Source organism: Daphnia magna, linkage group LG8 (genome assembly GCF_020631705.1).
Source record: "Daphnia magna isolate NIES linkage group LG8, ASM2063170v1.1, whole genome shotgun sequence".
NCBI lineage: Eukaryota > Metazoa > Arthropoda > Branchiopoda > Diplostraca > Daphniidae > Daphnia > Daphnia magna.
Window position 1 is genome coordinate 10750394 of NC_059189.1, and position 22993 is coordinate 10773386.

The following is a 22993-nucleotide window of genomic DNA, read 5'->3' on the forward strand; positions in this document are numbered from 1 at the left end:
AGACACTTGTTGGTTTCAGACATCAATGCCTCTAATATTCCTGTCCACACAAAGCAGGAAAAGCTTCTTGGCTCAAGGGTCATCTCAAGCAAGTCCAAAGTCATAAACTTCCGAGAGAAGAATTTTTTTACCGTCTAATACTATAAATAATAAAAATTTAGCTAATATTGTCACACGAGTTGTATTTGGACAAGAACAAACGAATACAACAAGTGATGACATCAATTCTAAACAATGGTTTAACTCAAACAAAAGGGATAACCATTACCAAAAGTTGGAGAAGCGTCTGAAGACCTCTTGGGAAACCAGGGAACTCCTCTTACGGAGCCCAGCTCCGGGAGCTCACCCGATGGAGACTCATCTAACGCAGATTCGGGGCAGCGTTTTATACCGTCGCGCGAATTTCTCCCCTTCCGGACTGCATATCTGCGTATCTTTCTTAGAGCGGACTTCTCCCGATAATTTCTTCACCACGACCGCAGCGTTGTCCAAGGAGCGGGTGACTCATCTCTGTGAAGAGATAACCAATCTCCCTTTTCACCCGCGACAATATCAACATGCCATAGAGTTGTATGTTAAAGCAAACTGCAAACTAAAAACACTGTTGATAGGTTTTTTTATGCCTATTTATACAAACCAGCATTGTTTAGTTCAGGATAGAAGGGCAGAAATTCTCAATATTTTCCATTGGAATGTTTTCTCTGGGATTGATGTATTCACGATGCACACTGTGTGTAAAGCTGCTGATAGTGACCATACCTGAAGAAACACATTAATAATGAAGGTGTGTGCAAAAGCAGAATCCTTGTGGTTGGCATGAAGATATGGCAAATTTATATGTAGTCGAAGAAAAACCATGGATATAAATTTAAAAATAACAGTAATTAAAATGCAACATGTGATAAACAAAAGATACGCTCAAAAAGTCTAAACTATTCTCAGATAGAATGTGTTGTTTACCGCTGACTAATTATATTGTTGCAATTGCACTGTTTTTTTGTCTCGAGTCACATGTAACTCATTCCACGGTTGGAGATGCAAGATTAATTGTTGAAGGAAAAAATACTGCTAAAACAAAACAAAGTCCTTGAGGCACTCAAGGACTTCACCTAGCTGCCAACAAAATGAGACATTATGGCATGACTAATTGGATAATGCCTTAAATACCTTTATTAATCAATACGCTCACCAACGGAGCTTTGTTATTGTGCAACGCTCATCGAGGTGCAAACACGCGTACACTTCCAACGTGCGTGTCAAGATCTCGTCAAGTTGTCATTCATTAACTATACAATGCTGATCGAAATCGGCCTAACAATCGATCGATAAATTCAATATGTTGTAGACTCCTCCTCCCTTGAAGGCGTCGTCTATCGAAATCGCTACATGGCAGTACAAGTTGTTTATTTATTTGCTAAATAAACGGACAACTATTAAAAAGTGGATCAAACGGCGTTCCGTAGTTGCCCCTTTTTATGTAGACGACCATGATCGAAACAATGGAGCTCACACGGCCTGTGAAAAAAGCTGTCCGTTGCCGGGCGACGCACAAAGCCTCGCCTTGAAAAATAACTTCGCGGCCTGATTTTTCCCTATCTTCATGACCGACGCGCCATCTCTCTGAAAAAAATCTCCAGAAATGTCGAGTCGCTCTTAGATTGCTCCGCATTCCTTTATTGTTGAGCCGATAATTGACAGGACCCCTTCGTTAATCTCCGCGTTATCTCCTCTACAACACGACGTCAAGTTTTGCGACGCAGCATCTAAAATAAGAAAACGTATAAAGGATACGTACGAGACCCTGAAATCGACTCGAGTTGGCTGACTAAACTGCTCCACACTCCTTCGTCGTTCAGCCGATAAAAACGGGGACTCGACCGGGAGCTGCTGCGTTATTCTCCTCTACAAATGGAGACCAATCTCAGCGGCACAGCATCTAAAAAAAAACGAACGAAAGATTAGTGCGGACACCCCTGAAATCGCCGCGCCATCAGCGCCATCTCTGGGGTAAAGTCTCAGAAAAAGTGTCGGTCGATCCACCGGTCGTTGTAGAAAGGTAAGGGTGCCTGTATCAGGGGGTTGGGAAATGCGAGTTTTGATAGAATCCCTATCGGGAAATTATTCCGGTCATTAAAATAGTGTAATTGTTTACGAATAAAATAATCGTTAATCAAAAAAATTAATAATTTTTTCAAAATTTTTAATTTCCCGATAGGGATTCTATCAAAACTCGCATTTCCCAACCCCCTGATACAGGCACCCCTACCCTTCTACAACGACCGGTGGATCGACCGACACTTTTTCTGAGACTTTACCACAGAGATGGCGCTGATGGCGCGGCGATTTCAGGGGTGTCGACACTAATCTTTCGTTCGTTTTTTTATTTTAGATGCTGTGCCGCTGAGATTGGTCTCCTTTTGTAGAGGAAATAACGCAGCAGCTCCCGGTCGAGTCCCCGTTTTTATCGGCTGAATGGCAAAGGAGTGCGGAGCAGTTTAGTCGGCCCATTCGAGTCGATTTCAGGGTCTCGTACATATCTTTTATACGTTTTCTTATTTTAGATGCTGTGGCGTAAAACTTGACGTCATGTTGTAGAGGAGATAACGCGGAGATTAACGAAGGGGTCGTGTCAATTATCGGCTCAACGATAAAGGAACACGGAGCAATCTAAGAGCGACTCGAACTTTTGGGAGATTTTTTTCCAGAGAGATGGCGCGTCGGTCATGAAGATAGGGAAAAATCAGGCCGCGAAGTTGTTTTCAAGGCGGGGCTTTGTGCGTCGCCTGGCAACGGACTGGTTTTTCCACAGGCCGTGTGAGGCTGTAAACATGGTCTCACTACATATGTATTAAGGTAACACCTATTGCACCTCAAACAGCGTTGCCAAACTATATCAATTTTCCATTTATTTTATTTATTTATTTTTTTTCCCCCTTATTTTTTCAACTTGATGTCGGTCGTCGGGGCGAACCCTACCGTCTTTCATGCCGACACAGAAAGGGGGTAGGGCAGAGTCATAGAACCCTATTTATTTTATGACATATATATGGGTTCTATACTTCTATTTCTATGACTCTGGGTAGGGTTCGCCCCGACGACATGAGAGCGATATTTTGAAATCGTGAATTTTGTGCCACTGACGGGCTGAGTGTGTGCTTGTGTGCGTGTGTGGTGTTTGTTTACAAAAATACAAACGCAGCTACCTGTCGGTTTTAGATTTTTTCATTAGAAAACTCAGTGTCAAAGAGAATATGAACTCAAGTCAGTTACCATGGCAAGTGGAAATAGTGAAGATGCTAAAATTGGCTCGGATTATGGGCAGTATTGCTTGGAAAATATTCCTGCTGCTCAAGCAAATCAATTTGAATTTGGAAAAGGATATGATGTATTCTTTTTTCAAGATATCAGGGTATGTTTTCATAAATGATACTAATTTTCATTGTTTCTCATTGTTGTTATTATCTTTCAGGAAAAATATCAAGGAAGAAAGAACAACAATTGAAGGAGAACTCAACATCCAACCCTTGTTCAAGGCGTTCCAAGATATCCCACCCGCCCAGCACTTTGGTTGGATTTCAAGAAGCGCAAAGGGACCTGCAGCTCGAGGCGTACTTCTATACATGATATAGTATGTATTCATTAATTTTTTTAATATTATCCTAATACTTCATAATTGTTGTAGAAAACAAAAATAGCTATAGAAGATGGCATGGATCATTTTACACTGTCAGCGTCCAAAAACACAAAGGAGTGGTCTACTGATGTTGGTGGGTATGGAAACCTTGCCAATGAATTCATGCAAACTCCAGAGTGCCATGCTGCAGTAGATACATGGACTAGCATCGTAAGAAAACACCAATGTATGTAACTCATTTATGTTCAGTGGTACAACCACCTACAACTGTTAAATGACTAATTATTAGTTGCTTCTTTTTCATGCTATAGTGGCGAGAGAGAAAGATCCAGAATGGATTGCCCACCACAAGGAAAGCGAGATCTAACGCAAAAAAAACGCGTGGAAACAATGTATGGCAAAATTTTAGGTCGTTCGACTTCAATACGGACGGAGGCCGCAACTGCAATTGCCAGTCATCAAAATAATGGATTCGAAATGATCAGAGGTAATTCTGAAGGTCATGTTCGATGATTGATACGCTTCATCAAATGAATAATTTCTTTTTGTAGACTTAGATGGAGATGTGGCCCGATTTAGTACCCCTTCTCCTAACGAACATGATGTATTGCTAGAAAGTCGTGATCCTGGTCATCAACAAGTATTGCCTGATGTTCATGAAGGTATACTGGTTACTATTATTCAAATAAACCCGGTATATCTCAGTTTGCTTTTGCCAGAAAATGGATCGCATCCAGAAACTTGGCCTAAAAATTTTCAATCCGCTGGAACTGATATTCTTGATTCAGGTAGGCCTTATTTAGGCATGGCATGCAAAAATTTAAGGTTTTGAGGAAGTTCTTTACATAATATATCAATTCTACGTTGTAGGGAGTGAGCAGTCTGTTTCAAATATTACTACGCGACCGATGGCAACTTGTGTAGCTATCTATGGGTGTGATTCATCGAGACCGAATTTCAGTAGGCCAAGTGGTGAGCTAGTTGGACCAACTACCACCACAGTTCCAAATGCTTCAGGAAGCGATGGTTACGCTTCTGCTCGCGGCAATGTTCCACGAAATTAACCCGCTCCAATGCTGATACCTACTTTATCATCGACCTCGTCTGATTCTACCCAAATTCCTTCCGCTTCTGCCAAGCCTGGGAGATGCCCTCCAAGTGGCCGTGGTGTCACTGGCGCAAAAGGACGCAATGGCTCGAAAATCCTTGGTAGTTCTGCGGAGCGCCCAATTGTGCACCCGTTAAGTGGTATTAGTAGTATAGGTACAGAAAATAATGCTAGCTCTCAGCAGGCAAAAACATGTTTATTGTAGCCTACTGCTACCAGTCGACGTACCAGGCCCTGAAACCTAATTCCAACCCACCAGAAGTAAGTTACAGATGTTAGAAGCCATTTTATGTTTGTTTGATTGACTGAGTTTATTCTTACAGTATTACTTCATAACAAGAGGAACGTTTCCACCCCAGTGAGCACGAACCATAGGACTTCCGGAAGCGCCTCGCATGGCTAAGTTTTAGAGGCGGTTTTACTGCAAAGCATGTAACTTACCCGTTTGCTCACCAAAGTGTTCAAAGAATTTCTTTTACGGTGTGACATGATTTTAGTTTTTTCTTACCAATCAAGATTTCAAACCAACCCAACAGTTGCAAGCTGAAGCTGTTTATATGTGAATGTTGTACTTCTGTACTTTTTTATAACTGCCAGAGCAAAGAAAAAGCTTTGTTTTAATGTAAACAAGACACTAAGCAAGTTTTAACGTCACCATTCTCTTGCCCTATGTTTACGCTGTCGTCCGTCCAGCGGCGAAGTAAAAGGTAGAAGACCACAATGCATTCAAGAAGATTTTATGTAAAGATACCGGCTGTCTGTTCATACAAATCGGAAGAAAATTAAACAAAGATAACACACTAAGCCCAGACAAGAAGAAAAAAATGGTAGACGTAGTATTGTTTCAGTCAAAGTTTAAAAATCTAATAAAAAAATGAACTTACATCCAGTACACTGGCGCTTGCTTTTGCGAAGGACTCGCCGGGCAGTGACGGGATTAATGATGAACATGTCTTAAGGGTGATGACGAAGCCATGGTAGATTTTAAACCAACCAGTACAACCAGAAAGAAAGGGAAATGGCAATCGTTTGGCTGTTTTTATTGCGCACCACGTAGAAGACATTCAAGGCACAATTAGTCGACGATCAAGTAGAAGAGAAATGGGCTACGTCTAATCACAATGTTGGGAAGTTTACGAAACAAGTTTCGTTGGTTCCATGTCGTCCGGAAGGACGGTGTTGCATGCTAATAGTTAGTCACGCAACCGAACTAATTTTTCCCTTCTTGAATTACTTTTTCTTTCGATTAGTAGAAAATCACAAATGGCATCATACAGTGTATTGTACAGCTATACGGTCTATGAAATAACTTCCCGTTGCTGAACGGGTAATTATTAGCACGCATGCTGGAGAATCGCACGGAACAGGGTGATCGAAATGTTGAACGGAAAAAAAGACAAGTAACAGCAGAGCGCAAAATAACCTCCCCCCGACCCCATGCTTCTTTTTCAGTTGCTTTTCGTTATTCATCGTTCTCCTTCTGCTTGCCCATTGTTTTAATTATATGGCCATACTCGTCATCGATCATCACGTGCGCCCAAAGGCGTTACCGTGTGATTGACCCTTTATGTTCTTCTCCTTCTTGTCAACTTAAGGACTGTTACTCAGTCGCTTGAATCGCTTGATTGTTGCTTTGCGCATTCAGCGGCAAAAATAGCAGCAGTTGGTAGATCGGGGTTGCTGTGAGGCAGTTCTTTCCCTCAAATCATCAACTTCTAAGCGACGACGAAAAAGAAAATAATTTAACGAACTTGTCCCACTTTCTCGTTTCTCTATAGACGGGAGGGAAAGGGGGGCGAATAAGACACGCACGAATAAGACATGCTGTCACCCCCTGACAATGATCGCCTCTTCATACAGGCAAATTTTTTGGCTTACATGTTTCATTTCCTTCCTCAAGGAAACATTTCTTTTTTTTTAAAAGCTCGCTTCTTAATATAATTATATTTACTTTGTAAAAATCTTTAAAATATTCTCATGGATGATAAAAGTGAATAAATATATACTGATTAATCCTAATACATAAAGCACTTTGTGATTTGTTTCATCGAAATAGGCGGTAGTCGTATAATACGCGTGAGACCGCGTACGTCGTAGTGCGCGTGAGCGCGAAAAATGGTTTGGCGTCGATTCAATGCATATGCATAAAAGATAGTCTGTTTTTGACTTCATATTTAAAATCAGCACAAAAAGTTGGATATATAGTAATATTTTCATAATAGTATAATCATCATAATATCCCCAAGCGTATGGGGATATTTGACGTTGAAAATGTTGAAAAATCGGATTCATTTCCTGTTTAAATCCTTCGTGCTTTCTAATTTCACCTATGCATTCATCACGCAAACTGTTATTCGATGGAAACTCATGGAAAGAATCACGTTTTTTAAAAACTGGTATTTGCACACCTGTGCACTACGCAACTTTTTGTGACCATTCTGTAGACAATAGAAACACGTGTAAACGTGAAACACCGCGTTAATTCAATAATGTTCGCTCTCCTAGATTGTAGCCTTACAGAAGACAAGATTTCTGTACATTTAACAGGTTCGAAAATAGAACGAATGATATTTATTTGATTGTTATGCATGCGAAAAAAAAAACATATCCGTTTCATAACTAATTTCCCTTAATTTTTTGTTTATTTTTTCATTTCATGCCTCAATATTGATTATTTATTTTACAACGAGTTCGATTCTGAACGCCAGATGGCGAAGCCTTCGCCTACCTTTTTCGTCTTATTGGCTCTCACAGGGGTAGGGATAGGAATTCTGGCTACACCTCGGACACCTAATACCTGCTTAACGAGTTATATTTTGGCGACTTTGAGGTAAGCGGATGTTATTTGGGTAATAAAATATTGCGGGACTCGGGTTGCAATAAGAAACAAGCCCCTAATGGTTAATTCCGGAAAATTTGCGTGACAATTTGCAAAAACTAAAAAATGAGCTGTTTTATTCTAACAAATTCAAATACTTTTTCTTGCATGCGTTAAGATGATGGAGCTATTATTCCGTTTTTTTTTTCGTCATTATCAGTACAGGCTGACCTTTCGAGCAATTAAGATACTTATTATAATTAAAAATCCGAATGGAGCTTCTTTCTTTTTTATTTGTTTGTTTCCCAAAGGTAATTTACTACCGCTAGATGACGTTTAACTTGACACTAGTTCGTCCAGTTTGAACGTTTCTTAAACAAACTGTTTGCCCATCGATATAACTAACTTGCTCTACTTGATTACTCACAGCCTCAGTCGTCAGTTTTTCCGGAAGAGCAAATGATTTCCGGGTTTCTGTGTGGCGAATTGGCGTCCAGGCTGTACCCTATCGGGAACTTCCTGAACGGAGTGAGGGCCCCTAGTATTATATATTTCATCAAATATTTATTTATTTATATTCGTTACCTAGATTTGATCTAAAAAGTCTGATTTTTCTCAAATAATTAAAAGAATCTCAGTTTAACCTAACTCGATTGTTTCGGTCCCTAAAAATTGGAATGAAATGACGCTTCAATTCATTCACTTTCCTGTAGGGCTCGGCCCCGATCACATTGTAATCGGGGACACCGCTCAGCTTCCCCGATAAAAATGAATCGGGGAAGTAAAATGCAGGGATTTCTTTTTTCTGTGCGAAACGGTGCTAAAATCGGTGCTGCACCGATAGCACCGCTTCAGCCATAGGGGGTTTTATTACCAGTGACCTTGCGTTCTGATAGGCCAACAAAAATCACGTGACTAAGGTCACATTTTGTTCTTGTTGGCCGCAGGGTAACTGCCAATTTAGATCCCTATTCATTGATAATCGGGGAAGGCACCGATCACCGATATCCCCACACCGAGCACCAAAATCACTTCCTTGATTAAGATTATCCCCGCACCGGATCGATTAAAATGCTCCCCGATTAGCGCGGGGTGGAGCGCTTCTTTCCTAACACATTTACTAAAAATTAAAAATACAAAAAATACAAAACAGGGGTTTTTGCTATCTCCCTGACAGGCGACCAGCCTAACTTACTAGCGAACCTGGTGTGGATTCTTGGAACCCCTTATTATACACTCGCCGCTCTGGAGATAGAACGATCGTGTACCTTTCCTATTATATCGTGTCAGAACTATTGGTCTTTATTTCAAACCAAAAGGTCCTTGCTGTAGTAAAACAAATATCGTACCGATAGATGGCTATACTGTTTGGCAGACCGTATTTGGTAAATGTTCATAGTCCTTGGCTATTGCATTCATTGCAGTTGCTCGACCTTGAATGTGTAGACTTTATTCACCCAGCCTCTTCAAAGCAAAACTTAGACAAATTTACGAAATACGCCCCCTTTGCACATAACCCTCAGACTCTTTCCAGCTCTTGCATGGAATAGTCACAAGTACGAACAATTTATTTTTTGCAAAAAATTTCTAAGTTTGACTCCGATTCGAGTTCTTCGAGTTCTTCGAGTTCTTCGAGCTCTAGTCCGAGTGCATCGTCAGATTCAAGCTCGATGTCTTCAGGCTCCAATTTCCGCCGCAGCCGAAACCGTCATCAGACCCCACCACGTTTCGAGCTCGATCAACCGGCGTTACCAAACCAAGTGGGACCCCAGGATCAGCAACCCATCCAGCATCTACCGACGCAGCCACTGAGGGGGGGTGACGTAATCAGGTTTAAGATTTCTTGAGGAAAGAGCAGGAGATTGCGGAAGATCGTCAAATTTGGTTTGTCCAACGCGAGAGTGAGGGCTCTTAGGAATCGCTTAAATCCTAAGTTCAAATCCGGGAAATTCAAAGTTGGCGTTCCCGAGTTGGATGACGCGTTTTACGAGCAATTGAAGATATTGAAACGCTCCATGAAGCCAAAAGAAAAAATTGACTCTCAGGAAACGGATTGGAGGGCAGTGCAGTTTAAGGTACTGGATATTGTGAGACCATTGTTGTTTATTTGGGGGACAAGCAAAGTTGGTGAGGTCAAGAAAGCAGCCAAGGCGGCTATACGCCTATGGGCCCACGCTCATTTTTCAATAACAACCCTTCGTCTTAAAAATATTTTAAAGCAGACCCACCCAAACCATTTGTCCTTGTTAAGGAAAGAAAAGAACTTCAGGGAAGAGGAATACGAAGACCTGTTCGGAGACACGTTCCACGAAGTAATGGTGAAGTCGGCAAGGGACGCAAACGCGTTGAAAGATGCATCAACATCCGGTCGCAATGGCGGGCCATATATTCGCTTGGAAAGGAGCTCTCGTGGTGCCGGCCAGAATTTCCGTGGAGGATATAGTTCTTACCCGAATGCAGGTCCTAACAACCCGACCACTTCGACAGGATCTCGTGGGGAGCAGGCTGGCCCCTGCAACCAAAATCAAAGGTACTCACCACTGTTTTTATCGTTTAGCCCGGATTGTAAACCAGTGGGAGGCCGCCTCAAATACTTTGCGTCGAACTGGACGGAAGTGTCGAGAGATCCGTGGATCCTAGAAGTAGTGGGTATCGGCTTATCTATAGAATCTTCAGAGCCGGTCCAAACCTTTCGGCCGGGTAGAATGTCCTTAGGTATGAGGGAAACCGAGATTTGTGACCAAGAAATCGCTTCTTTACCAAGGAAAAAGGCCATTAAAATTTCGTCTGAGCCACCATCCTCATCCTTTCTAAGTCCTTTCTTTGTAATTCCAAAAAAAGGGGGGAAGTTTAGGCCGGTGCATAACCTTAAAAAACTCAATAGCTTTGTTCTATACCGTCACTTGAAGATGGAGGGAAATTCAATGCTGAAAAATATGGTGAAACAAGGAGATTGGTTTGGGAAAATCGACCTTAGAGATGCATATCTCACCGTTCCCGTTCACCCGGCGCACCAACGATATCTTCAACTACAATGGCGCGACATACTATACGAGTTTACGTGTTTACCTTTCGGTTTGTCATCCGCTCCGTGGGCATTTACGAAACTGCTTAGGCCAGTAGCAGCATACTTACTGAGGCGGGGGATACATTTAATAATCTATTTGGATGATATGCTTATCATATCGTCGAGCAAGGATAGCCTGACCCGCGACTTTAATTTCATTAAATCACTTCTGGAGTTTCTCGGTTTTCTTGTGAACATGGAGAAATTTGTTGGGGAGCCTACCAAAGAAATAGAATTTTTATGTCTCGTAGTTAACTCCGTGGGTTTGTCTGTCGCGTTACCCAAAGAAAAGGTAGAAGAGGTGATTCGGTTAGGGGAAGAAGCTCTCTCAAAACCGTTTGTATCCTTTCGGGAGATGGCTGTAATCTTGGGAAAGTTTGCATGGGCAACTATTGCCGTACCGTTTGCTCAGGCACACTATAGGGATTTGCAGACTTTTTATATTTCCCATGCTATGGAAGGGAATTTGAAGGCGCTGGTTAAATTAGCCGAACCCGCTCGACGGGACATTTTATGGTGGTCAAAAAACTTACGGGGAGCGAATGGTAGACCACTAAGTGAAAATGACCCAGATTTAGTAATCTTTTCTGATGCTTCCCTGTCTGGGTGGGGTGGCTGTTGTAATGAGGTGAAGACAAAAGGTCCATGGTCGGGCATGGATCGTTTAAGGCACATAAACGAATTAGAACTGATCGCCGCCTTTCACTGCCTTAAAGTTTTTACTAGCCACTCGGCAGAATTAACTGTACTTATGCAGTTAGATAATGCAACGGCAGTCGCTTACATAAATAAGAGAAGAGGGTCAAAATCGAGGGCCCTGAATAAAATAGCAATGGAAATAATTGATTGGTGTGAAGTGAGACGTTTAAAAATCCAGGCCGCATATCTACCGGGGTGTCAAAACTTTGTTGCAGACCGCGAATCTCGTCGCGAGACAGACTCGAGCGACTGGAGGTTGTCACCGACGGCGTTCGCCAAGTTAAGGCTAATCTGGGAGATGGAGGTGGACCTGTTCGCCTCAGCATGGAACGCACAGCTGGACAGATTTGTCAGTTGGTTTCCACAACCGAACGCCTGGAGGATGAATGCGCTGGCATTCAGCTGTAAGGGGTTGAAACCATACGCCTTTCCCCCGTTTCCACTAATAAAGGATTGCCTTTATAAAATACGCCGAGAGCGCGTGGAAATAGTGTTGATATGTTCGCATTGACCGGGACAACCATGGTTTCCGCTACTCATGGAGTTAGCAATATACATTCCGATAGTGTTCCCACAGCACCCACACCTCCTGTTGTCAGCGGCCGGCAATCCACATCCGTTAATCGAAACGGGAGCTTTAACTCTAACCGCCTGGAAGTTGTCCGGAGCGACCTTTCAAGCAGAGGTTTTTCGCCGGAGGTAGTCCACTTACTCCTGGCGGGAGTCCGTCCCACCACACAGACTGCTTACCAGTCCTCCTGGACATCTTGGAGTGATTGGTGTGTACGACGGGGTGTCGATCCCTTGTCGAATGCTATAAACAATGGGTTGGAATTTCTTTCTTACATGTTTAATGGAAAGCTTATAGTACTGTTAATATAGCAAAATCGATGCTATCAGGCACTCTCCCACCAATAGAGGGCCAAGCCGTGGGCCAACACCATCTCGTCTTAAAGTTAATGAGGGGAATTTATAATTCCAACCCGCCAAAACCGAGGTATGCAGTGACCTGGAGCATTGATTTGGTAACAAATCCTTTAAACACTCTGCCATCGAATCCCGATCTAAGTTTGGCAGTGATATTTCGAAAACCGGCGGTTCTGTTGGCCTTTACCTCCATACTCAGAGTCTCGGAGCTAGCCGCAATCGATAGGCAATCGGTGGTAATCAGCCAAGGGAAAGCGCAATTCTCGTTGGTTAAACCACGCAAAGCTAAAAAAGGGGGCGTCTTGCATAATTTTGTAATTCAGAAATTTAAAAGTAACCCTAACTTGTGCCCGGTGGTATGTCTATGTGACTACATTTTGCAGACAGAAGCACTGAGGAACAACGTAAACAGCAAGCTGCTGTTCCTGTCGCCGGTCAGACCCTACAAATCTGTTACAGGTTCATCAATTGCTAGATGGATTAAAACCATATTAGGAGATGCGGGTGTGGATACGGCAACGTTCAAGGCCCACTCCACCAGGGGAGCAGCGGCATCAAAAGCGACTAGATGCGGAATTCCGGTTGACACAATCCTTTAAACAGCGCACTGGTCTAGCGAATCGACGTTTACGAAGTTCTATTTAAGAGAAGTGGTGTCAGAGAACGTCTCGGAGGCCCACTTTAACCCAGAAGACAAGAATTCAGATAGCTAGTGCTTTAAAGTCACATTCAAGGTCGAGCAACTGCAATGCATGCAATTGCTGATTGCATAAAATAAAGGAATGAAGACCTTGAATGTCCTACATTTCCCCCCTCCCACCCGGCGTTAAAAAAAAATAAAATTGATTGATATATATGTTATTTCTTGATTGTCTTGTCATCATAGATACAATACCCATACAGGCCAGTGGTGCCACTTCGAAAATCGGGAAAACTCGGAATTTTTTACAAAAGACCTGAAAAACCTGATTGCCAGATCACTGTAAACCTGCTGAAAACTTGCACATTTTTCTAAAAACCCTGCAAAAAACTTGATTTTTTTTTTGAAAAACCTGAAAAAACTTGCTGAAAATTTGTAGTTTTTTCATGAAAATGACCTTTTTAAGTCTTTATCTGTATTTCAATTTCAATTTTTGAAACAGTTGAACATAGAAGATCATTAAGAATAAGACAAACAGAAAACGTTAACTGGATTAAATATTATGGAACGCGAATCACATTGTGCATCACGAAAACTTTCGATTTTCATTGGAAAATTTATCAGAGAAATTCTCTGATAGAAGGAAAGGACTTCTATTTGACTCCATCTCTTTCACCAGGATCGACAACTGCATTAGATTTGACTTTTGATACTACTTCAAGTAGTTCGTCAGGAAAGATATGATTGTGAGCGCTTTTTCCTCCATTTAAAAACAATTTTTTTATATGCAATAAACTCAAGAGTGATGTCATTTTTTTTTCGTCAGTTCAAATCTGATGTGGACGAAGAAGACATGAATTGGGGCCAACTACTTTGTTTAACACCAAAATTCTGAGCAAAAACGAAGTAATAGTTTAAATAAATATAAAGGATCTGAGGCTTTGAGCATGGTTTTTCCTTTTTCGTTCAGCAGAGCAGACGATTACACGAAAACGACAAGGCGTAAACGCTGCAAATTCCAATTTTTTATATGTGGCGTTGTCAACTCATCTAATTTAAACCGCTTTTTTCTTAAAAACTGAAAAAATGTCCAAAAAAGACACAAAATAACTGAAAAAAACTGTGAAAAACCTGCAAAAGTGATAAAAACCTACAAAAACTTGCAAACCTGCAAGATAAAAAAGAAAACTTGTCCAGACCCTCGAAAACCTGCAGAACAGGTTAAAACCTGCAAAGTGGCAACACTGATACAGGCAGACCAACCAACGCGGCAGCATCTCCCATTTCAGAGGAAGAAACGGAAGCGACCTCGAATAATGTACCAAGGAAACACGTAATCCAAGAGCTTTGAGTCTGAGGGTTATGTGCAAAGTAAATTTTATAAATTTTGTAAATTTGTCTAAGTTTTGCTTTGAAGAAGCTGGGTGAATAAAGTGTCTACACATTCCAGGTCTTCACTCCTTTATTTTATGCAATCTAGATTACTCTTCAGGTCGCTACACGACCATCGAGCAATCAGCAATTATTCATTGTCTGATATTCGCGTGATATAACGTTATATACAGATCGACACTTTGGCCGGAAGAGCATACGATTTCCGGAATTTGATGGTGACCAGGCCATCGAAGCCCCTTTCGGAAGCTTTGCGAACGGAGTGAAAGCCCGTAGTACATAATGTCGTAACGGTTTCTTATCTTGGGATAACGTGGCGGAAAGATATATTCATAAAAAGATGTTGAGAAACAAATCGACCTCTTCGAGTGCCAAATTCTTAAACGAGGAAATAGCTACTTCGCCTGCAAGGCCCACGTGTGAACGACTTATAATAGCCATCTTCAGAGTTTTGTAAGTAAATTTAGCGACCGTCTGGGCAATGCAAAAGGTAGCAAGTGCTTTGATATCCCCCTTCCCTTTGTTTGTTTATCATACCCGACACATTTTTCTACAACCTCCTGTACCTGAACACAGACCATGCGAGTGGGCAATAACGTGAACACATACTGGTTGGGACTGGTCAGTTTTTCCAGAATAAGATACTCTTCTTCCGACGTGGCAATTTCAATCCGATTGAGCAAGACATTTTCCTTAGCTTCTATGTTGGCATAATGAACCACCTAACGTATCAGCATTTTAGTCTCATCAAAATCAACTTCCAAAAGCATTTCTGGGACGTGAATGATTCGAATTAACCAACCGGGACGAAGAAATTGATGACGTTCTAGTAATTCTGCGGCCTGACCCAGCTCACGACCTAAGGCTTTTAATTCATCTTCATTGAAGTCTATTGGGAAATTTTTCCAAAAAAGTAAAATCTTACTGGAAGGTCATAACGCAGGAAATACCTTAATGAAATCTTTCTTGAGGTTCTACTACACGGCCGTTAAGGCGCAACAGACAAACAATTTCAGAATCGTTATGATGAGTCTCTACTGTCCATCACAACAACAGAGTTTGGCGACCATGCACGTTGGTGGAAAGATCGCGGAAAGTCAAACTTAATTCAACAACCTAAACTAATTATAAATATCATATTTGTTCGCAGGTATGATAGGGAAGGGAGAAGCAACTGTCGGTAAAACAGCTCGACCATAGAACGAGTATTTTAATCCATAGAATTTAAGATGTGAGGACGACGTATTCTGAAAATTTTGGCCAATCATAAGATTCTGAACGGTCCAGAAAAGTATATCAAATTAGCCCGAGTTTCTGTAAACTAGTACCTGCTCAGATTCGTCTTAACGCAGGAAACCTTTATCTATACATAGATTGCGTATACTCGCGACGAGTCGGCACCCTGTAGAAGTGCTTTATGGAGAAGGGCAGCACAAACGGCGTTATCGACTCCGCAACTTACCAGCATGAGCACGATACTATCACGTCCGACCTTACACCGGATATAATCGATATGCTTCTGCTTACATTTCTCCTATGTGAAACCTCCTTGAAAGCAACAGATATAAAATTAGAAGTTATGTAACATGTTGTCATGGGTAAAATGAAATGTGGTAAAAACACTTGCTGATGCTAGCAGCCCAAAGTTGAAGTTACATAAATGTTGGCCCTTGAGACACTAGGCGCAAACATATAAGTCCCTTTCACCATTGGACTACTTTAAATACCCACTAATACTACATTTTCTACTACCACCAATGGTGCCCTAATGGACTAACACAAATTACTCTACATTTAATGCGAATAAATACAAGCCGAAGAACAAGAACCACGTTAGTAAAAGCCATCTAGCGATCCTACGTAAAACCATCATTCAAAACATTACATGTAAAGACATTCATACAACACACAAAGGAAATTGAAAAAATTGCTACATGCAAAGACAGCGGAAAAAAGTATCCAAATTTGATGAACTAGAAGCTTCATTCTTGTTGTTGGCTTCACCTGTAGGCCTACCGTTTTACTTTCACTGGGTATATCACAAGTCAAGAAGAAACAAAGAAACTTGAATTAAATTATGCTCTTTGAAACACATTTACGACATGAAATTTACATACCTGTAAGACAGGAGTTATGAATCAAGGTGTGAGTGACACAGGATTGCACCCAGCTTGTCCAAATGGAAAAAAACACACATCCAGCGTCACACAGAATCGCACCCAACTTGTCCAAATGGAAAAAGACACACATCCAGCGTCACACAGAATCGCACCCAACTTGTCCAAATAGACAAAGGCACACATCTGCATCACATAGGACCGCACCCAACTTCTCCAAATGGACAAAGACACACATCTGCGTCACATAGGACCGCACCCAACTTCTCCAAATGGACAAAGGCAGGCTTCCTGTGTCACTGACAAACTACCTAAAAAAAACAATAAATATGAAACATCACAGTAATATTAAACTTGTAGTTAATAGAGACTTACCAGCATGTTTGTTGTTAGTCACTGAATGATGCTTACTGACGCGTCAAGTGATGCGTCGGTTGCCAACGTCAAACTTGGGGTGGGTTACTTTCACTGGGTATATCACAAGTCAAGAAGAAACAAAGAGACTTGAATTAAATTATGCTCTTTGAAACACATTTACGACATGAAATTTACATACCTGTAAGACAGGAGTTATGAATCAAGGTGTGGGTGACACAGGATTGCACCCAACTTGTCCAAATGGAAAAAAACACACATCCAGCGTGACACAGAATCGCACCCAACTTGTCCAAATGGAAAAAGACACACATCCAGCGTCACACAGAATCGCACCCAACTTGTCCAAATGGACAAAGGCACACATCTGCGTCACATAGGACCGCACCCAACTTCTCCAAATGGACAAAGACACACATCTGCGTCACATAGGACCGCACCCAACTTCTCCAAATGGACAAAGGCAGGCTTCCTGTGTCACTGACAAACAACCTAAAAAAAACAATAAATATGAAACATCACAGTAATATTAAACTTGTAGTTAATAGAGACTTACCAGCATGTTTGTTGTCAGTCACTGAATGATGCTTCCTGACGGGTGTGCCTAAAATGCGCGCAACGCGCCTGCGCGCCTGAACCCCCTAAACTGCGCGCAATCCCAGCGCGCTTCGACCACTAAAATGCGCGCTTTCATTTGCGCGCAATATGAAATCGTGTACCCCCTATTTCACTGTGTAATAAAAATGATGTATAAGTAAATAAACTAAATTATAAAATTATAATGTTCTCGAAGTTTATTCTATGGGCGCTAGTATTAGAGGCACTTAGTTTTTTAGCATAGCAACAGTGAAAACTGTTGAAAACAAAAAAGTGCAGCTTCTGATAAAAAAGCTATAGGAAAAGAACCACCGTGGGATCTCATCCAGTGCGACGGATGTAAAGAATGGTTCCACCGCAAGTGTGAATTATGGCCTGAAACCCCAGAAGATATTAAATGGTTCTGCAGAATTTGTGCAAAATAAAATTTTAATGTCAGCATGTGTGCAACATTTATGAAACGTGGAATACATGTAGGCTACCATCACGTTACCCTAACGAGTTGTGTTTTTTTAAAGAAATTTTAAATTACTTTTGCTATAATCCACGCAAATTTGGGCGAATTGCGCACAAAATTGGGAGAAATGCGCGCAAATTTGGGCGAAATGCGCGCAAATGAAGGCGCGCATTTTAGTGGTCCAAGCGCGCTGGGATTGCGCGCAGTTTAGGGGGTTCAGGCGCGCAGGCGCGTTGCGCGCATTTTAGGCACACCCCTTCCTGACGGCGTCAAGTGATGCGTCGGGCTGCCAACGTCAAACTGTTGCCATATTTCAAAATATATGAAATTTTAGTCTGAAAACCAGAGTCATCTAGGGCTCGGCCCCGGTTCTTAGAAACCCGGGTAACCCGCGGATCGTCACCAAAAATAGTCGCCCATGTGCGAACCAGGGAGCATATTTGCCAAAGTGGGTAGGCTGGATGGATTTGATGGGCAAACCGGGTATACCCACCGCCATCTTGGAAAATGGTGACTTTCAAAGCCCCAAGTTAAATTAAAAGGGAGGGTAGCAAAAAAAAAATTTTTTGTGGCGGGAAATTCCAAGGGCGTCACTTGATTTCAGGGAAAAACTCGGGTAATCGGGTAGGAAATCAGGGATAATCGGGTTTTGAACCCGGATAATGGAAACGGTTTTCGAAATTGTGTTACCCACATGGGGCACATGGGACACGGGGCCGAGCCCTAGTAATAGAACCTATGACTCATCAGTCTCATCAGTCATAGTTCTATGACTCTGCCTTTAGTAATTCCATTTTGTCGTATTATTAACTTGGTTCAATGTTTGAATTCTTAAAATGAGGATTAAGTGTTGTGTTTTTTTTTGTATCAGTAACACCTATGGGAAAAACAAACCCAAACTTTTTTTTTCATGGCCAAAAGACGAGAATTCATTGAGCCACAGCTCAATGATATGCTCAATGATCCAACAGTTCTGTAACTGGATTTTCGAAGCATTTTAAGCTACTTAAATGTTTGTGTTGCTAAAAATGTAAGTATTTGTAAGAAATAGTAACATGTAATGAAATACTTCATTCACATCTTGTAATTGATCATTTTTTACTTCTTAGAAAACTGTGTTAGATAATCAGTCAAACAACACATTGTTCTTTTATTTGAATGGACAATCAAGATCTCAACAACTAGAGCCTGTCAACTCTAATCGTACTCATACTCCAACTACATACACTGTAAGCGCAGTCTTATCTATATGTAATGCTATTCACTAATTCATCTTTTTTAGGCAAGTAACTTGAGTACATAGCCATCCAACTCACCTTTCTCTGATGTCAATGGAAAATCAAGATCTCAACATCCACAGACTTTCACCATCTCCAATTGTACTGATACTCCAACATCCACTGTAAGCGAAGTACTATTTATACGTAATGCTGTTTACTGATTCATTTTGTTTATGCAAGAAACTTGAGTACACAGTCAACCAAATCACCAAATTCTCAAATGGGACTGGACAATCAAGATGTCAACAACTAGAGCTTGTCACCATCTCTCATTGTACTGATCCTCCAACATCCACTGTAAGCACAATAATGTTAAGTTGTTAAGTAAAATGCATGTTCATTAGTTTGTGCTTCTGTTTTAATTGGGTTATTGACAATACAGTGGGCTATTACTATAAACAAGATATATGTTCCAATTATCGATCTTCATCGCCTGCAAGCAACCTTAGTGGTTATTTTGAACCATCGATATTCTCCGTAATCATTGATAGCATCACTAACATTTAGTTAGATTATCAAAACTTTGCTTTACTAACTGTAAACGATATAAATTGTTTAACAAAGATTGTTCATAAGCGAGAACTGCACTGACGCAGGGCATTTCGCAACATTGAAGTAGTTGACAAATTGCTTGCGTAAATACTATAATATTTGAAATTGATGAAATTAATTCAATACCTTTATAACAATAAGCTGCTGAACTGCATACATACCTGCTTTGTTCTGTACTTTAGAAACCAAGTCACTAGAGGAGCATTTATCCACATGTTCTCTCTCTTCACTTAACAAAATTAATGGAATTTTTGCTAATGTCTGAAATCAATAAACCATTTGCAAAACATTAAGAAAAAAGTAGTCTCTTAACTGGTCTACACATCTATACTTTGATTTCACGCCCTGCGGCAGATTCCGGGGGAGAAATACTCAGCACAATTTCTCGACTTCTCAAAACACCGTCAATATTTACTGCTTGGAAGCAAATCAGTGAAGAATTGGCAAACTATGAAAACAGTGTGTTAGAATATAAAATCTTTGTTTTAGGTCCAACCAAAATATGATGATTGATGAAACACTTGCCTTTTCATTATTTTCTTGTTGAAAAACTGATAATATTAATCCTACAAAGTCAGGATCCTAATACCAAACACAAGTTTGTGAATTAAATGCAAATGCAAAAAGTAAATAAATTCATAAATGCATTAAGGGATTGTTTTTAGAAATGAGATGCCCTTACCATAGCTTGGTAATTGGACTGTGTTTGCATATCTAGAAAGTACAGAGGTTAATATTTAGTTTCAAGCTACAAAAGTTCAAGCAACACCTTCCTACCAACATGTGATGGCTGAACAGTAATATGTGGATGTGAGTGGTACCATCCAAGTACCCTAATTGGTTTACCAAGCTCAATTGATAGTTTTTCAGCTTCTTGAGCAGCTGCAGACAATTGCAAGGGAGATATTTCAACTCGATCAGCTTGACTGATAATCACAGAAAAATTTTAAAGCATATTCTTCGTTTAGGCCTATTTCATTATGCATACCGGACACTTCTTTGAAGAATGATTACATTTTCAATAAATGATTGTCCATACAAACCACCCGCTTGAACTGATAAATCGAGACGTTGATCTACGTGACCTAAAACAGTTTTTTATATTACACCAAAGTTTTGCTACTCTGTAGGTATTCTTGGGTCAGCTGTATCTTTCTTGACAACCTACCTAACAGCAGTCCCATAACCTCTTCTTTCTCTGTGGATAGGGCATGACTTAAACAAGTAAGGTACACATCTGTTTCTACAAAAACTTCTTTAATTGGCATTTTGACTATCTCCTGTTCTCTAGTTGAAAACACGTTTTTTTTGTTTGTTTTTTTGTATTTAGGTGTCACTGGCGGGCCATGATAAAATGCGGACGCGGACTGCGGACAGGAGAAACTGCGGACTGCTGTCAAAAATTTTTGGCCAGTCCGCAGGTGAAAGTTCGCAGTTTCTCCTGTCCGCAGTCCGCGTCCGCATTTTATGGCCGCCAGCCGCAATTTCTCTCTTAAAATAGTAAGGTGCGCTCGTAAAACAGTAGGGGGTACGCGCTTCGCCCTTGCTCTATATTCTATTTTCTTTGATGCACAACTAAGAATTTGAATTAGACAACCGTAGCGCAGTTAAGTCGTCCTTCAGAAGGCGGCAATGTGGTACCAAACTTTGCAAAGACTGGTACCACAAGGAATGTCTTCCAAAAGAAGAGCATTATGCCTTTCAGGAGTTTTTAAAAACCACTTGGAAATACCCCAAATCCTTTTAAGTTTATTACATGTTTTATTTGCATTGTTGTACCAAGAGTTTACCTAGTTAAGAAGTAACCATGTTATATAAACTGTCCTTTACTTTCATATTTTGAATAATGCATATGTTGACTTTTAAATACTATTTTTAGTTTGAAATTTAATATCAGATATGGGCATGGAGTCCGCAGATACCAGTCCGTAGTTTATCCTGTCCGGTCCACACTTTCAATCGCTCCATGTACGAATCGGTCCGCATTTTATCCCGAAGTCCACGAAAAATCTGTCAAAAAATTTTGGGTCAGTCCGCAGGAGAAAGTCCGCAGTTTCTCCTGTCCGCGTCCGCATTTTATCCTGGCCCGTCACTGGCCATAGCTGTTTGCCACTGGTTGCAGTTTACGGGCAATCTGGTGGAGCCCTTACACACCGCTGTTTCTGCTTATTTACATTTACGTTTTTTCAAACAAAATTTGGGATAATAGGGGGGTGGGTGTGTTTTTGTGTTTTTTTTGTGTTGATCAGAGGATTTAGATTCTTTCAATTAATTGTATTTCTATGAGAAAGGTAATTAGCTGTTTAGCTATTAATCCTTGTGTGTGTTTAGGGATGTTGAAGTTGCAGCCCATCAGTGTTGGTATAGGGGCAGGGAAACGTTTTTTTTCCAACGCGTTCGTCAGTTTCAATTCTTCCACTTTTAGGGTTTTTACCGCATTTGAGGGTTTTTTTAAACTAATTTTTTACAACTTGAGGGTTCAAACAGTTTGGGATTTTCCAACAGTTAAGGGTGTTTTATAAGGTTTTTAAAAATAATCTTTAAAAAAATGATTGGCCGCTCTGGCGCTGCCTGTCTATACAAACACAAAAAAACGCAGACTTACAGACGACAAAAGATCTAACAGTCGAGTCGAGTCGAAAGCCCTAGCCAAACGGTTTTTAGTGTGCTAATAATGGGTGCTTTCTAATAAATATTTAATAATATTAAGTAAATACCTACCATTTTAAAGCATAATATGCCTCGCTAATTTTACAAAAATCATGGACATCCCGTCATTGCTACAGTTTCATTCGTTCTTTCTTTCCTTTCCATAAAAGCTTTTCTTGATAAATTAAGATAATCTCATCGGCATGAAACTATAGCTGTTTTACCTGCTTCCTTTTCCAACAACTAAATGTTGGTAGCTTTATTAACGTAACCAGCTATGCCAATTATTCATTAAGTAAATTAATTGTACTATTATTGGTTAGGGCTTTTGACTGGACTCGACTGTTTGATTTTTTGTCGTCTGTAAGTCTGCGTGCGTTTGTGTTTATGTAGACAGGCAGCACCAGAGCGGCCAATCATTTTTTTAAAGATTTTTTTAAAAACCTTATTAAAAACCCTTAAATGTTGGAAAATCAAAAATGTTTTTGAACCCTCAAGTTGTAAAAAATTAATAAAAAAACCCAACAAATGGGGTAAAAACCCTCAAAGTTTAAGAACTGAAACCAGTGTTCTATCGAATAAAACTTTCGAATAAAATTTCGAATAGAATAACACAAAAATTCTTAATTTTATTCGCTATTCGTCGGACAAAAATTCTCCTTATTCGTATTTGTTATCCTT

At 40.7% G+C, this 22993-nt stretch overlaps 3 protein-coding genes and 3 long non-coding RNA genes across 9 annotated transcripts; 3 read left to right on the plus strand and 3 right to left on the minus strand.

Moving 5' to 3' along the window:
- Positions 1-486: 486 nt before the first annotated feature.
- LOC123475217 lies at positions 487-1431 on the minus strand. Its single transcript, XR_006650000.1, has 4 exons — positions 1168-1431; positions 961-1113; positions 638-759; positions 487-533 (listed from the first exon to the last, which is right to left on the minus strand). It is a non-coding gene; the product is annotated as an uncharacterized LOC123475217 (long non-coding RNA).
- Positions 1432-2696: 1265 nt separating this feature from the next.
- LOC116936271 lies at positions 2697-5756 on the plus strand. 4 transcript variants are annotated; one of them, XR_006650287.1, is made up of 10 exons: positions 2697-3409; positions 3470-3628; positions 3683-3860; positions 3946-4121; positions 4186-4296; positions 4354-4422; positions 4505-4882; positions 4948-5003; positions 5066-5569; positions 5633-5756. XR_006650287.1 is itself a non-coding variant. In XM_045177833.1 (7 exons), exons 3-7 carry the CDS (start codon positions 3710-3712, stop codon positions 4696-4698), a joined length of 723 nt encoding a protein of 240 aa, XP_045033768.1. In that variant the 5' UTR covers positions 2699-3409; positions 3470-3628; positions 3683-3709; the 3' UTR covers positions 4699-4927. The 4 variants fall into 4 exon arrangements, 1 of the variants encoding a protein (XP_045033768.1); XR_006650288.1 differs by lacking the exon at positions 5633-5756 and having other exon boundaries at positions 2700-2853; positions 3217-3409; positions 5066-5627; XR_006650286.1 differs by lacking the exon at positions 5633-5756 and having other exon boundaries at positions 2699-3409; positions 5066-5627.
- A 4378-nt stretch (positions 5757-10134) lies between these two features.
- On the plus strand, positions 10135-12857 carry LOC116928356 (transposon Ty3-G Gag-Pol polyprotein). The gene has a single exon (XM_045177857.1). It carries the CDS (start codon positions 10266-10268, stop codon positions 11835-11837), a length of 1572 nt encoding a protein of 523 aa, XP_045033792.1. The 5' UTR covers positions 10135-10265; the 3' UTR covers positions 11838-12857.
- A 3206-nt stretch (positions 12858-16063) lies between these two features.
- LOC116928357 lies at positions 16064-17392 on the minus strand. The gene is made up of 5 exons (XR_004397158.2): positions 17334-17392; positions 16959-17269; positions 16778-16870; positions 16403-16713; positions 16064-16314 (listed from the first exon to the last, which is right to left on the minus strand). It is a non-coding gene; the product is annotated as an uncharacterized LOC116928357 (long non-coding RNA).
- Positions 17393-18555: 1163 nt separating this feature from the next.
- LOC116928382 lies at positions 18556-19513 on the plus strand. Its single transcript, XR_004397161.2, has 4 exons — positions 18556-18861; positions 18941-19060; positions 19114-19233; positions 19292-19513. It is a non-coding gene; the product is annotated as an uncharacterized LOC116928382 (long non-coding RNA).
- On the minus strand, positions 19249-21035 carry LOC123475238 (lys-63-specific deubiquitinase BRCC36-like). The gene is made up of 8 exons (XM_045177657.1): positions 20832-21035; positions 20652-20748; positions 20441-20589; positions 20346-20377; positions 20189-20245; positions 19995-20111; positions 19825-19924; positions 19249-19753 (listed from the first exon to the last, which is right to left on the minus strand). The coding sequence occupies exons 1-8, from the start codon at positions 20929-20931 to the stop codon at positions 19608-19610; spliced, it is 798 nt and encodes a 265-aa protein (XP_045033592.1). The 5' UTR covers positions 20932-21035; the 3' UTR covers positions 19249-19607.
- Positions 21036-22993: the final 1958 nt, after the last annotated feature.

Coding starts and splice junctions, on each gene's coding strand:
- LOC116936271 (XM_045177833.1), top strand. CDS start 3,710: ATGGATCATTTTACACTGTCAGCGTCCAAAAACACAAAGGAGTGGTCT. Junction 3,861..3,923: donor CATCGTAAGAAAACACCAAT/GTATGTAACTCA, acceptor ACTAATTATTAG/TTGCTTCTTTTTCATGCTAT. Junction 4,297..4,353: donor ATTGCCTGATGTTCATGAAG/GTATACTGGTTA, acceptor TGCTTTTGCCAG/AAAATGGATCGCATCCAGAA.
- LOC116928356 (XM_045177857.1), top strand. CDS start 10,266: ATGTCCTTAGGTATGAGGGAAACCGAGATTTGTGACCAAGAAATCGCT.
- LOC123475238 (XM_045177657.1), bottom strand. CDS start 20,931: ATGCCAATTAAAGAAGTTTTTGTAGAAACAGATGTGTACCTTACTTGT. Junction 20,749..20,831: donor GGTTATGGGACTGCTGTTAG/GTAGGTTGTCAA, acceptor AAACTGTTTTAG/GTCACGTAGATCAACGTCTC. Junction 19,754..19,824: donor TAAAGTACAGAACAAAGCAG/GTATGTATGCAG, acceptor CAAATATTATAG/TATTTACGCAAGCAATTTGT.